We start from the raw sequence: 15642 nt of genomic DNA, 5'->3' as shown, positions 1-15642 counted from the left end.
GCAAATCATATGACAATAAACAGAAATGTCCTCAGTGAAGAGAGAAGGGGAAACTGTTGTTTATCTGGTCAGGTGGTTTAGATTAGCAGTGGTGCTGGTCTGTATTATGTTACTTTAAATCACAGTGTCCCAAAAGGACAGAAATTATGAAGATTGTTACAGTATGTTTCATCCAATGTAAAATCAACAAATTGGAATAATTTTATAGGAAAATCATAGCATTTTGGCAAGACACTTGTTGAAGAATTTGATCTAACATGAAGTTTTGTTCACATTATTTGTTAATATGTAAAACATTGTTTGAATAACATATGAAGTATAAACATTCTAACTATCAAAGGCAAGAATGGCTTTTACAAGATTACACAGAGTGGCAGAGTACTTAAAATAGATCAGAGTTTGTGCTTTTGCTGTCAAAATGTTTGATACAGAGCTGACTAGCTAGTTTCTTCACCATAATAATTGTAAACAAGTATTGTAAATTGTAAATTGTAAACCATAGCCTGTAGCTGTAGTAAAAAGGGTAAAACCTTTTTTACGTAAGATCTTGAAAGAATATAGAAATAGAGTTTAGGTTAGCTTAGATGAAGTTAGGTTAGGTTCTGTCTGACATTCATTGGACTTAAATTTATAGAATTTCTCTTACATAGTATATGAACGAGCTGTGAAAATAAACCCACCATTAGAATGAAAGAATATATATTTAGAGTTCAGAATGATTTAGTGGATACAATAAGTTAAAATACAGTTCATTCATGAATAATGTGTATGTTCTTCTGAAAGTGAAATGGAGTTAAGCACCGCCCCCTATAATGAGCAGTAACTAGTGGAGCAAAATCTGCATAGCCTCTTTTACCTTTATCATTTACCTGAAAGTGAACCTGTAAAATGTAATTCACATGGAAGCCTGCAGAGCCCATGTTTCCACAGTGGGTTAGTTGTCTAGATCAGTGTTTCTTAAACTTTTTGCCTCTTTCTACTTTTGAAATTATGGAGGACCACAAAAGAGGTCTTTCTTTCACTATTTACCACATTATAATAGATGCATCCTTGGAATATTATTTATTTGGTGTATATGATTCTCCATCTCAACACGAGGTATGATTTAGCATAGCTAGTAAAATAACATATTAACATAATGCATAATTAAAATAGCATAATGTCAAACCTATTAGATATTAAGGAAATAAAATATTTTCATGAACGTTTTATTTTTCATAAATGAAAAAAGTAAGTGGAAGAGCAATATTGTTTTAATTTTTCCCCAAATATTTTCAAGATTGGGGAAATCATTTTGATTTCTCAGATCCTTGAGAGGATCTTGGGAGACCCACATGGGTCCTTGGACGCTCTTTAAGAAACACTGATCTATATTATTGTCATTTTCCCCTATTTTCTTCTGTCTTTTGTGTTGTTTAAATATATCCAGAATCTGTCATTTTTAATAATAGGCAGTCCACTTGTATCTAGATGCAGACCTGGTACTGCCTATATAGTTTTAAGCAAAATTCCTGTTTAGAGATTTGCATAGAAAATGGGATATTTCTATATCTTTCAGAAGATTTGTGATATTTTTTCAGAAAGGTAATTAACCCTGAGATTGAGTAGCATATTTGTTTCATATTTAATTAGATATAAAATGGTGCAATAATTGTAATATAATAGTAGATAGGGAATGATAAAGCATACTTTTAAGTAAAAATGATTCTGATATAATATGCCTAAAGACTCAGGATAATATACCAACAATTTTAATTATTTAGAAAATTATCAAGAAAGTTAACCTTTGCTGTCAAAATTAAAGAACAATCAATGGAGTATAGATGTATTGAAAACTACAAGTTGTTAAGTAATATGGGACGAATGTATTTTTTGCCTATTGAATGCTTAAAGAATATCAAGGAATGAATATACAATGAATATATTATTACTATTTTTCTTTGAGAAACCTTTCTATTAAAGAACTCACATAGCACTTTAGCTGACATTAAGTAATTGTAATTAAAATATTGGGATCAAAAGGGAAGAGGAAGACCCTAGTATTTGAGAGTAGCAATGCAGAAATGTAAAGGAATGTAGGAAAGATGCAGGCTGTGATATGTAAAGTTTAAGAAATAAAGTGTGCAAAAAGGAGAACTTTTCTCAAGTCACAAGGAATTCTTCTAGGAAAAAAAAAGGTTTGTTCTAGTGAAAGGTTAATATTGAAAATAAACTACTAAGTTGAAAAAGTGTAGCAGTTGTGCTGGTCAAACTTAATGAGAAAAATGTAATTGAATGCAAATTACATAATACAAATGTGCAAATTGTATTTTTAATACATACAATACCTTTCCTGCTGTAATAAGGTTGTCCCAGAATGTTCTCCAAGACAATTTTTGATTCTTAGGGGGGGAAATGTTATTTAATATGTAAGCTTATTCACTACAATAACTGCTCTTTTTCTATTGAATTATTTTAAGATCTGCTCAATAAATTGTGTGTGTGTGTGTGTGGGAATCCAGATGTTAAAATATCCTTGCGGTAGTAAGCTTAACAATAGTGCTGATATAAAGGTCAAGACTACATTGGATTTTTTTTAAAATAAAACACTTTCTTAACATGAAGTGTTTGGCTTGCTGGTAAACAAAAACTTACCAAAACTAATTTGACTACTACATACAATGTAGGCTTGACCATGATCTTGGCTCACAGACTGCTTAATAATATTCATTATTTTAAATTAAAGTTGAAGAATTGCAGACTCTTGCTCAAATTAAGATTGGTTGTGTTGCCGGAATCTGGTAATTACTTTAATTGATCACCAGATAGTTTCCTTGATCACCAATTACACCCAATTACTGATTATGTTTCAAGAAGTGAAGAAATGTCCAAACTGATTATGTAATAATGTTTTCATATATAATCAATCTAAATAGCTTTTCCCCCATTCCCAATTGTATTTTATAAAAAAAGAAGGTTATAAGACTACAGATACAAAAGGTGATCCATAAACAATAAAGTTCTGATTTCATTTAATTTGCAAGGGAAGTATTTAGAGGGCTTAATGGAGATTGCTCTGCCAAAATTGCTTCAACAGACCTGCTTTTCATTTTCTTGGTAAAAATATGTAAGGGAGAGACAGCTGTACAGGTTTAAAATGGGCAATAAAAGTATGAGTCTTTTAGATGTACAGATTAACCTGACTACGGCAAGGTAAATTTTTGCACTGTTAGAAAAATAATTCTACAAGATCCATAAAATATTTTTAAAAATCAGAGAATCTTTTAACAAGAATTCCTTTAAAAACTTGTAATTAATAAATGGCATCACATTAATAGTTTCATTGAGAATTTAATGTGATTAACTTTTTTTAAGCTTGCATTGAATGAGCTATAAAATTAAATTTTCAAACACAAGGGTAATCTAACTCCTAATACTAAAAAACCGAACAAAATACTGCACTTGTTAGGCTACTACCATTTAACCTTTGGTTTGCTTATTGTGATTTACATCAACAATTTCCAATCTTTTTTTGTTAATATCTAGGATTAGCAGTATGGGTCTGTGGACAGCATGACATGCATGACAGAACAATATTGGGATCTAAACATAGTATTGAAAAAAATAAATAATTCAGAACTTTCAGAATCTTGCAGGTTTTTTGCCATTCTTATCCAAAATCTCATAAGCTATCAGTTGGAATCCCAAAACCTAGGGAGATTTAATAACTCCATATGTTTTTGCTCTGTATTATTTTTGGATGCCTATACTAGAGGCTAACTGTCTTGCCTTCATTGATCACCCTGAAAGGCTAGGAGAGCGGGGGGCAGCACGGGGGGGGGAGTTGGTTCCAGAGAACTGGGCCACAACAGAGAAGGCTCTCCCCTGTGGCCTTCCAAGCCAACATTGTTTGGCCGACAGGACCTGGAGGAGACCAACTCTGGGCAACCTAATTGGTCGCTGGGACATGTGAGCCAGAAGAATAGTATCTGTCTTCAGCAATATCAGTGGAGATCTTTAAGGCAGAGGAATATTGATTAATCCCCCCTGGACAAGAACTAAAGGTTCATAGTCTTCAATCCAAAGAGCATTGCAGCCATGCCCTGAATTGTATTGTTGGCAATATCTTTCCAGTGTCTCAAGCAGATAGCATTTTTTATTTCGTACTACCTAATCATTTTACCCATAAATCCCAGGGGTAAGTAAGCTAAGATTTAGTGTTCGGGCTATTGGCAGACTAGATTTGTTGCTGACCATAGCAAATGTTCAGATAATTCCAGTAGAGATTATTCCCAAATTTTATATTTTCAAACACGTTTTTTATTGCTGAGAAAGCAGATAGGTGTGTATTCTATTAAATTATGTAATGTTTGCACCATAATTATCATTTCATGGGTTATTAGTAATGTTTTAGGGATTGAATTAAATATTGATTCAGTGGACAAGATTCATCATGGAAAGTCAGGGGTAGGTAATTAAATGACTGAGGAAAAACAACTTCCATGTTGTGACCAGTCATGTGATCAATCTCTGTTTATGGAATTTGAATGGAGAAATAAAGTGTCATACCCACAGCTATAGGTAAGGATTTAATGGTATTGCTCAAATGTTAGAACATTTTCAAGAATGAGGTTTCATGGACACATCCATGTAGCTGTAGTTTGTGCTTGCAATTTACTGTTATCAACTTCTGCGTTGGTTGCTTTTCCAACTATTACAACTGTGGATTTTCTTGGATTTTCTTCTTCAGTGAAGAAACAAGATAATTGTGCCCTATCTATTAGAGTTGGTTTACTTCCATTTCTTTGTAGACTAAAGGCAATATAACTTCAAAATGCAGGGATTAACTTCATAAATAATCTCAATGAGAAAGGGACAGCCAGTCGGATGCCTGCTTTGTTTAGTTACTGTGTTCATTACGAGGTTTTTTTTGCAACATGGAAGTTGCTGTCGTTAATTATACTGAGAATTACTGATTATTTTGATTTTATCTTTTTTTGGATTCTATTGCATGTAATACTGTAACCTGGAAATGAGATTACATACACATTCAAGTAAATAAATAATCACAATAGAAACATTGGTAAATTTCTTTTAAAGTGTAATAATCTAATCATGCCATTCATTAAATGGTAGGATTATAAAAATGCCTAATTTTATCACTATTAAAAATTAAAGCTTGCAGTGTTTAAAAAATAGTTTCACAACTTTTAAGTTTCAAAGCTACTTTTTTACAGCGGTTTGACTTTGAAATTTAATTCAAAATCAAGTGAAACAATGGCTGCAATTCTTTGATTCACTTGAGAGCAAATAATTTCAATTGCCAACATTTTGATAATTTGTACATGAAAAACTTGGTTGGAATAATTTGCTCTGATTGTAATGATTGCATTCATCTGACTGGAGACGTGATTTGCAGTCATACTTCAGCAGAGGTAGAGGAAAACAATACTGAAACTATTATCAACTATTATACTACTTCTTGATTATACGTTTAGTCAAAATTGCTGTCAAAGGGTTGAACATGGTTCCCCCCACTCCAAATTTTTATAATGAGACTTTAGTACATTTGATAGATATGTAGACTTTGAAAGATCATATTTAATGTCTCACAGATTTATTGCTGTTAAAATAATATTTTAATTAGGTTTTTAGTCTTATTTTGAAAGCAGTTTGTTTGGTTTTGGCATGGGAAAATCATTGTATAAGTTTGGATTCTTGATATTTAAGCACTCATGTACTGTGTGAATGTATGTAAACTGTAAAATTTGTTTTGCACAAGATAAAGTGGGTGAAATAGAGCAGATACAATTCTCCGTACTGAAGGAGCGGGTCCAGCAGTCACATGGGTTGCTCATGTCCAATCCGGTGGAACTGAGCCTAGTATTAAAAAAGCTTGCCGGATCCGCCCCTTCCCCAGAATTCGCTCAGTTCGCATATCCTGCGGTTGTATGTGATAGCTCGTTCAACATTCTAACACCTTCCCTTCGATCTTTCCTTCAAAAAAGTAGTAAGATTTATTGTCTTTATTTTATTACTTGCACTATTTGCGCCAGCCGTTTTAAAAAGGAAAAAAAGTAAAAGGCGGCTAGGCTTTTTTACTTGGGAGAAGTTGCGGTTTCGTTTTCCCCCGGCGGTTTTGCCGGTTACGATTCCTGCGGCCGCTTGTGGATTCTTCTAATCCCTTGGCCTGGAGGTCCTAGTGCAAGTATTTATCATTGGATTATTGCTTATTGATTGTATAAAAATATATTTAAGGGCTTATAAATACCTCCTGCGGAGTGGGACGCCTCTAGTCTCCTGGACTTAGTCGATCGCTTTTCCCTTAAGAAATTCTACGAAGCGATTTTTTGGCGCGAAGGCCTTCGCGCCCTTTCTTAAAATATCTAGGCCTCTCGTGTTGGCCTTCTGCCAGCCGCGTAGGCCTCAGTCCACCGCGTGGATCCGGGAGCGGGCCTTGGGGGTCCCAGGCTAAATTCTCCACCGGCCTAGCCTCCAACCAGAGTGCCTTGGTTTTACTTAATTGCAAAGTTTAGGGAGGCTGGCCCCGCTGGATTTGGGGGCACGAACTCTGGGTTTGCCCAGATTGTCCTCACGTTTCAGCAGCTTCGAGGCCTCGAAGCAGGATCCATTCCTCTTGGGAAGTCCTTGAAATCTTCTCCTTATAATTTAGTATTGGCTCAGCCTTGTCTTCTGTTAATTGTCAGACTATGGCTACTTTTCCCAAGAGAGGCACAACTAAAGGTCCCAGAGAGGCCAGGCCTACAGGCGATGAGATTACTAGTATCCCCCAGGCCTCTTCCTCCTCTTCTCCAGGGGCCCGCCCCTCGACCAAGGTCACCAGGGCCGAGAAGAGAAGGGACCTAGCCCTACAAAAGATTCATGATAAATCAGCAAAACGTTTGAAAGTGCAGGCCCAAGTAATCAGTAGTCAAGACCCACCAGAGGCCTCTAGTCTGCCTCCTTCTGGGGTCCCTGTGTTATCTCTGGATGAGCCAAACCTAGACAGACCCCAACCTAACCTATGGGGCATAGGTCCAGAGGAACCAGATATTATGGAAGATTCCCCCCAGCCAGGATCCTCCCAGGCCTTTAGGAATTCTTCTGCCATTTCTGCTGATATTTCCAGTTTACCTCCTGAGTTCCAATCTATTTTTGCTGTGTTGTCCAAAGCCATTGATGCCAAACTCTCCTCCATCAATGAGCTTCCTTTACCTCTTCCTCCTTCTCGTTCCTCCCGCCCCTTGGGTTCTTCCCCAGCGGTCAGAGCTCCTATTCAGGATGACTCAGAGTCCTCCCAAGATGAATATGAGGATGTAGAGGAGGATGAAGACCCCTTCCAGGGCTTATCAGAGGATGAGGAATCCCAAATAAAGGTCCCTCCTCCTATTACTATTTTCCCTTCTCAACTATTCAAATCTCTCCTCCTCAAAGCTAGAATTTCTACGGGATTAGCGGCCCAGGAGAAACAAGCCTCCACTTCCACTGATCCCCCGGAGGAGAATTTACCTTACTTCACAGAGGAACAGGAGGATAACGAGGTAATCCCTATGCCTAAATTATTTAAAGATGCCTTACTTAAACAGTGGGATTTTCCAGCCTCTGGCCTTAATCCCTCTACCAAGGACAGAAAGTTGTATAAACTCTCCTCTTCCTATGAAGAGCTTCTATCTTTTCCCAAACCAGATGAACCTGTCAAAATTCTTCACTCGGCAGCGGCTGTGCCAGGCGAGGCGGAGGAAGTCCTCCGTCCAGAGGACAAGCGCATCGAGCAAATGCTCAAAAGAGGATTCTCCGCTGATTCCTGGGCCATTAAAAGTTCTGCAGCAGCCTCCTTCTTCTCCAGAGCCATGCTGCTGTGGCTTCGCCAACTTCAACAGCACATTCCTCCAGATGACTTGAGAGGTCAACAAGACTTCAACAAGGTCTTTGCAGCTGCCCAGTACGTGGCTGATGCCACCTTACAATCTACTAGATTTTCTGCTAAGTCTATTGCAGCCTCTACAACGGCAAGAAGACTCCTATGGATTCGCCCTTGGCAAGCGGGAGTTCGCCAAAAGTGGCAGTTATCCCAGGGCCCCTTAAAGCGCGACCTTCTCTTCGGTGATCTTCTGGATCCTCTCCTCACGGAGACCACAGACAAGAAGAAGGTTTTGGGTCCAACCACAAAAAAGGTTACTAAAACGCAGTCCTTTCGTCGCCCAGGGCGCCAGCAAGATCAAGCGGCTTCCTATCAGAGATCTCCAGGTCAGTATTCCCCCCGCTTTCGTTCCCAAGGTAGGAACTCCAGGGGTAGGGGTTTTCGTTTCCAAAGGGGAGCTGCCTCTAACAGGGCTTCAAAAAAACCTAGATGGTAACCTTTCCTCCATTCCCATAGGGGGTCGCCTAGCTCATTTCGCTGCAAATTGGCGTCTCACCTCCAAGGACCCTTGGGTCATTGACACTGTTCAAACAGGCCTTCTTTTAGAATTTATTTCTCCTCCTCCTAAACGTTTTATTTCCTGCCCTTCGCCCAGGTCATCCTCAGATTGTAACCGTATGGAGGAGGCCATTTCTCATCTATTGTCCATTAGAGCCATTCAGCCGGTCCCTTCCGGTCAGAAGGGCCTAGGTTTTTACTCCATCCTATTTATGGTTCCAAAGTCCTCCGGAGGTTGGAGAGCTATTTTGGATTTAAAGAAACTAAACCTATTCATCAAATATAGGAAGTTTAAAATGCACTCCTTGTCTTCTATTTTGGCCGCCATTCACTCGGGAGATTTCATGGTCTCCTTAGACCTCACTGAGGCCTACCTTCACATTCCTATAGCCAAATGCCACAGAAAATTTTTACGTTTTCCCTTTCAAGGCAGGCATTTCCAGTATAGGGCGATGCCATTTGGCCTTTCCTCGGCCCCTCGGGTCTTCACAAAGCTCTTGGGGTCCCTGGCGGCCTATATCCGGGCGTCTCCCATCCACATTTTATGTTATCTTGATGATATTTTAATTCATGGGAACTCCCTAGAGAGAGTGAAATCAGACCTTTCTGTCACCATGTCAGTCCTTCAGGACCATGGGTTTTCCATCAACTTTGAAAAAAGTCACCTCCAACCTTCCACTTCCATTCCTCACCTGGGAGCCATTATTGATTCAAAATCTTCCCAGGTTTTTCTCTCTCCCGAGAGAAAACTCAGTATTGTGGAGTTAATTTCTAACATTTTATCTAATCCTTCAGTATCCATAGTTACTCTATCTTCCCTTTTGGGGAAGATGGTGTCATGCATAGGCATCATTCCCTGGGCTCGCCTTCATGCTAGGGAACTCCAGTGGCTTCTGTTGCCTTTTCAGAGATCGGGGCACAGCAACTCAAATCGACGCATCGTCATTCCACTGAGTGTTCGCAGATCCTTCAAGTGGTGGAAGTCTCCGGCCATGGACAGAGGATCCCCGTTCAGGTGCCCGGATCAATTTGTCATCACCACAGATGCCAGTCTATCGGGATGGGGCGCCCACGCCCAGGGGATGATAGCCCAGGGCACGTGGTCCCCGGAGGAAGCTTCCAGGCCAATAAATTGGCTAGAGTTAAGAGCCGTCTCCCTGGCTCTGAAGCATTTCTCTTCTCGCATCCCCAACCGGCACGTTCTCATTCTCACCGACAACATTGCCACAAAAAGCCATATCTGCAGGCAAGGGGGCACGAGATCCAAGGCTCTCATGAGGGAGGCCCTCAAGCTGGGCCTTTGGGCGGAAAAACATCTCCAGTCGCTCCTAGCCGATCACATCTCGGGGAGTCTCAACATCCAGGCGGATTGGCTATCCCGAGCAACGATAGACCCAGGAGAGTGGAACCTCCATCAAGACCTGTTCCATCAAATCACCCTCAGATTCGGCCTACCAGTCCTGGATCTCTTCGCGACCAATGCAAACGCCCAACTCCCTCGCTTCTATTCCAGATTTCCATCCCCGGGAGCGGAAGCGATCAATGCCCTCCGGAGTCCATGGCCTCCAGGCCTACTCTATGCATTTCCTCCAATTCCAATCCTCCCGGACGTGATTCACAAGGTCCTCACCGAGAGGGCCCGAGTAATCTTAATCGCCCCTCATTGGCCCCGCCGGCCCTGGTTCGCAGATCTCCAACAGCTGTCCGTCCAGGACCCTTGGCGACTCCCCGTTTCGGGGGATATGCTGCGGCAGGGGGCCTCTTTCCATCCAGACCCGGAGTGGTTCCACCTCACCGCCTGGCTGTTATCAGGAGAGATTTAGAACTGCGTGGGCATGACCCCGATTCAGTGGAGGTCATTCTAAAGGCCAGAAGGGGCTCGACCAATCGAATCTACGACCACACGTGGTCCAAGTTTCACCAGTGGTGTCTTCAGGAAGGTCTCTCCCCTCTGTGCATCCCCATACACAGAATTATTTCCTTCCTTATGCAAGGTTTCCATAAAGGACTCTCCACCAGCACCCTCCGGCGTCATCTGGCAGCCATTTCATCTGTCCTAGGGGGCCCCCGCAGACAGCCTCTCCGATCCTTCCCTGAAGTTCAGGAATTCCTCAAGGGCATAGCCAACCTCAGACCTTCCAAGGTCCACAGGTATCCATCCTGGGACTTGCCACGGGTTCTCCACTCCCTCACGCAGGCACCATACGAACCCCTAAAATCGGCGTCCCTCAGGTACCTATCCTGTAAGGTAGCCTTCCTGGTGGCTATTACCTCTGCCCGACGCATTTCGGAGCTGGCTGCCCTCTCAATCAGGCAGGACCTTTGTCAATTCCATCAGGACAAGGTAGTCTTGCGACTGGACCCCACCTTCTTACCCAAGGTCAGTTCCATGTTCCACAGATCTCAGGATATTGTCCTACCTTCCTTCTGCCTCCAACGAGACCATCCCTTGGCAATTAGATGGCACACCCTGGATCGCACCAGAGCGCTGAGAATATATATCCAACGCACAGGACCCTTTCGGAGGTCAGAAGCACTTTTTGTAGCCTATCATCCCAGAGTCATGGGGGCCAAAGTGTCTTCAACAGTAATAGGCCGTTGGATCAGAGGGACTATATCTAAGGCCTATGAGTCGGCCTCCCTCTCAGTTCCAAGGAACATCACTGCGCATTCCACCAGGAGCGCAGCCACCTCGGCCGCTTGGGCGACTCAAGCCCCGTTGGAGGAGGTCTGCAAAGCAGCCACTTGGGCCTCGCCAAATTCCTTCATCAGGCACTACAAAATTGATTCTTACGCTTCAGCGGACGCTGCCTTCGGCAGAAGGGTACTCCAATCCGTTATCTCACACGATAGCAAGCTAATCCCACCCTAGGGACCATCTATTGGGTATGTCCCATGTGACTGCTGGACCCGCTCCTTCAGTACGGAGAATAGGTGTTGATTGCTTACCTGAACGCCTCTTCTCGTACGGTGAGCGGGTACAGCAGTCACTTCCCGCCCTTGTATGTGTCTTCTTTACCTTTCTATCTCTTTCTTCCTCTAACAATGAGAGTTGAACACTACAGAGCTTCACAACTGAGCCTAGTCTATGGATTCGCGAATTCTGGGGAAGGGGCGGATCCGGCAAGCTTTTTTAATACTAGGCTCAGTTCCACCGGATTGGACATGAGCAACCCATGTGACTGCTGTACCCGCTCACCGTACGAGAAGAGGCGTTCAGGTAAGCAATCAACGCCTATTTTGCTTTATTTGATTTGGAATCAAACCACACCTGCTCTTAACTCAGGTAATTTTCTGTATCTATAGCGTAAGGATACAAACATTTGCCTGCTTCATCAGACTTCTATAACAATTTCTGAAATAATCTCTGACACACTAGTAAAATTTAATCAGGGTGCATGTACAATATCAGGCCTATACATTTTTTCCCCACTGCTACATTTTGACACTTTTCCCTTCTGGCATATATAAAAGATAATAAAATGCTTTATTTTAAAAATTACACATGTAATTTTTCCCCGCAGGCTTTTGGTTTCATGACTCGAGTAGCCCTTCAATCTGAAAAAATGAATCATCATCCTGAGTGGTTTAATGTATACAATAAGGTAATGAATTAATATTGATTAACTAGTCGTTTATCTCTTTTCATTGGTGACTACCAGGCTCTAATTATATTTTTAACACCCACACCCAAAATTAAAAACCAGAGCATTGTTCAGTCTTATTCTGTTTGCTGGAATCTTTTTTGAATTATTTCACTTTCATACCCCACTTTTTTTGCAATGATTGCTTGGTTCCATGTTTACCTTTCCTCATATACCTGGGATTGGTTGATTGAAGAAATAGGAAAAATCCACAAACTCTTGTTTTGCCAGCCTTGAAACTATAATAATTTTATATTACAGGCAGGGGCAACTCCATTTTCTCAATGTTTTTGTCATAGTGCAGAAAGAAACATAACAACGAAGCGCCACCCTTTGGGGGGGCTGTGTGAAGTTGTGACGCATGCAAGAAACAAGCAGGGCTTTTATTGGAACATAACACTGTGTCACTCTGCCTCCCTCTTCTCCCTTATGCTCCCTGCAAATGTTGTTTATTCTAGTTGTGCCTAACCTTTGTGCACCATTATTGACTTCTGAAATGTATACCGGGCCTCACACCAGAAAGTAGTGAACAGGGAGCAAGACAAAAAATAATAATTTTATTTACAATCACATTAAATTATATATGTACATTTTGATTTGATTGTTGAGATTTTTAGAAATCTGATATTAGGTATTTCTGACTCCTGTTGTTCAAACTTTGCAATCTGTTAGGAGCAGCTAATTTTTATTGGCTCTCCAGATGTATTAGCTCTTTTTTCTTTCCCCAGGAGCAGACTCTTTTAAAAGCAGAGACAAATAATAGTATTAGATATTCTTGCTTTCTGATATTGCATGTTAATTTTCCAAATTACAAAACCAAGACATATTTTTCAGAACTCTAGATTTCTTGGCGTAGTTTCAAAATATATCTCCAGATTAAGTAGTAAAATAAAATTTCTGAATAAGTATGTTGGTCTGCAAGGAACCAACCCCAAATTAAGATACTTTTACAGATCTTGAAATGTTCATATGGATTGACTCACAATTAGAATTTATCTGTCAATTTATTAACAGTTCTCACTTCTTAATGATAAATTCTTGCTTTTAAATCTGTACTTAACATGATTTAAACAAGATATTTTGTTGCAACATGTGCAGAGAGTTTTGATAACAATTTCTATTCTAATATTGTAAGTATATTTCTTGATACTCCTGATGCAGTTTTAATTTCTGATAATTAGACTTAATCTTTTTCTCCTCCCTTAGTAGCTGGATGATACAAAGAAATTTAGCAAAGCAGAACATAATGTTCTGCTAGATATGTGAATATCTATGTGAAGAAACATCAGAGCTGGTCTGCAAAGTGTTCCTGTGCTCTTCACCTTTATTTTAAACTGAACAGTTTCTCACTTGTAATTGTTTATAATCCAATTGTCTTGTGCAGTGAATACATAAAAGTACTTTTTAAAGAAAATATAATGTCAATTGGACAGAATCCACTGTTGAGCAAGACAGCATTTGCATTATATCTGGAATACTTTTGATCTTCTGAAGCCCAAAGAAGTAAATTGGGTCCTTAGTAGTAGTGAATTCTGCCACTTGTAGTTTTATCTCCTGGCTTCTTTGGATTGTGGGGGAGGGCGTGAGCAGCAGGTTTCAGGAGATAATGTATCTCTTTGGATTTAGATATAATGCCTCTTCCCTTGAAAGAGGCAGTAGTCTTGTCTTCTCTTGAAGAGGCCTTCCCTAAGTCTGGCTACCTTTCACAATATTCACCAAGTTCCTAAACTGTCCTACCTTGTAAAATTGGATTAGAATGAGTGTTGGCAAGCCACGGCTCCAGAGCTGCATGTGGCTCTTTGGGCCCTCTCTGTGGCTCCCTGTCCCATCACTGGCTGGCCTCACCCTCCCCTCCCAATCACTCCTCTCCTGGCCCGAGAAAGTAATGGCGACAGCGGGGGATGGAGAAATGGCCAGGGCTGATTGAGGTGCTAGAGAATCAGCCCTGGCCATTTCTCCATCCCCCCGCTGTCGCCTTTACTTTCTCGGGCCAGGAGAGGAGTGATTGGGAGGGGAGGGTGAGGCCAGCCAGTGATGGGACAGGGAGCCGCAGAGAGAGCCCAAAGAGCCCTCTCTAGCACCTCACTCTTGCTAGAAAATTGTATGCCAATTTGAAACTGAGGTGTAATCCTCAAATGACTTTAACTAACTCAGTAAGAGTACAAAAAGGGGTAAGTGAGGGTCGCGTTCTATCCCCCTCCCATTTTAATTTCTATATTAACCTCCTGATCGATCTCTTACAGAACCCTCCTAACTTAGTACAATGCATGTCTATTATCTGACTGCTAAGATATATATAAAAAGATCAGCACTATTCCAGTTTTTGAACAGCAGACAGGTGCTTTTTAAACTAAATATACAAATTAAGACTTACTTGAGATTTTCATACTAAATCTAGTCTGCAAGGAAATACATTAAATTATGAATGGTTAGGTTCTTTTTAAAAACTGTATTTAGTTGCAATTTTTTGGTGTGTGATGAATTTTTTAATCTTTCTTCTTTCTTGTTCAAAGGTCCAGATAACACTCATTTCCCATGACTGTGGCGGCCTGACAAAGCGAGATGTCAAGTTGGCTCAATTTATTGACAAAGCTGCTGCGTCTTGTTTAACAACTGGGTGTTAAAATAATCATAAACAAATTCTATAATTTGTTTACTTAGTTTTCTATCTTACGGTAAAAATAGTTAATCCTCAAATTTTCTCATTCTTGCAGAAGCTTTTGCATAATTTTTTTTATCAAGTATATAAAACGCTAGTATTGCTGCATTAAAAAGTTGAGTTGTTTATTTTATGCATCAGTGACATTTCGCCTGTGGTGATCTGTCTTCAGTAACACTGACCATTTGGGCAGGAATCCATCTAAAGAAGAATGATTTGGGTTGTATTTCCTGAATTTTTACTCAATGATTAATGGGGAGGGGGTTCCAGTGACCCTATATTAATATGCATAGTTGCAGGCAATATATCTGAGATAAAATCTCCCTTGCTGTTAGGTACACAGATGCACTTTCCACTTGTTTAAACTTTCAGGTATTCTCTGGAATAAAATGACCACAATTGATTGTGTAACAAAAATCATGTAATGTTCTTGAAATCTTGGTCAGCATAGTATAACAATCACAGTGAATTAAAAACAACCCTGGTAGTACTTTATATTGAGCTAAGCATATTTATCAGATTGATTCTATATGCTTTCAACCTTTAGACTAGATCCAGGGGGGATTCCCACTCTGCTCTTTCCTGAGGCAGAGATCTGGCTCTTTCTAGACAAACAAGAATTTTGATGTTCCTTTTCTTGACCATTAGTCATAGTGAATGGGGGACTGTGTTCCAATCTCCTTGGGGGCAGCAGTTGGAGGAAGATGGTCTGAGCCAACTTTGAGGGTCATTCCAGAGACAAGAGTAATAGAAACAAGGCTTAGGAGTAGATAAAAAGTTTGACTTATTCAACAACCTACAGATTTGGAGGAGAAAGAGGATGACAATTTTTTAATGCAAGCACACAAATTTATAATTAAAACTAAAAAGAAATCTTATTTATTATGGTTAAATAACGGGGAGGTATCATTTCCTTGTCATGTTGATCTCTGTGCTTTTAA

General features: G+C 40.3%; 1 protein-coding gene across 1 annotated transcript in view; it reads left to right on the top strand.

Annotated features, from left to right (window-relative positions):
* The window catches only part of PCBD2 (pterin-4 alpha-carbinolamine dehydratase 2), a 44399-nt gene extending 29203 nt beyond the window's left edge, over positions 1-15196 (top strand). Inside the window, exons 3-4 of the mRNA XM_070739223.1 lie at positions 11923-12003; positions 14556-15196. Coding sequence (XP_070595324.1) covers positions 11923-12003; positions 14556-14666 — 192 coding nt within the window. The 3' untranslated portion in view covers positions 14667-15196. The remainder of the gene's footprint in view (positions 1-11922; positions 12004-14555) is intronic.
* The last annotated feature ends 446 nt before the right edge of the window (positions 15197-15642 follow it).

Source organism: Erythrolamprus reginae, chromosome 2, assembly GCF_031021105.1.
Source record: "Erythrolamprus reginae isolate rEryReg1 chromosome 2, rEryReg1.hap1, whole genome shotgun sequence".
NCBI lineage: Eukaryota > Metazoa > Chordata > Lepidosauria > Squamata > Dipsadidae > Erythrolamprus > Erythrolamprus reginae.
Note: the sequence above shows the minus strand (reverse complement) of the source record. Positions and strands in the feature narration are given on the sequence as shown.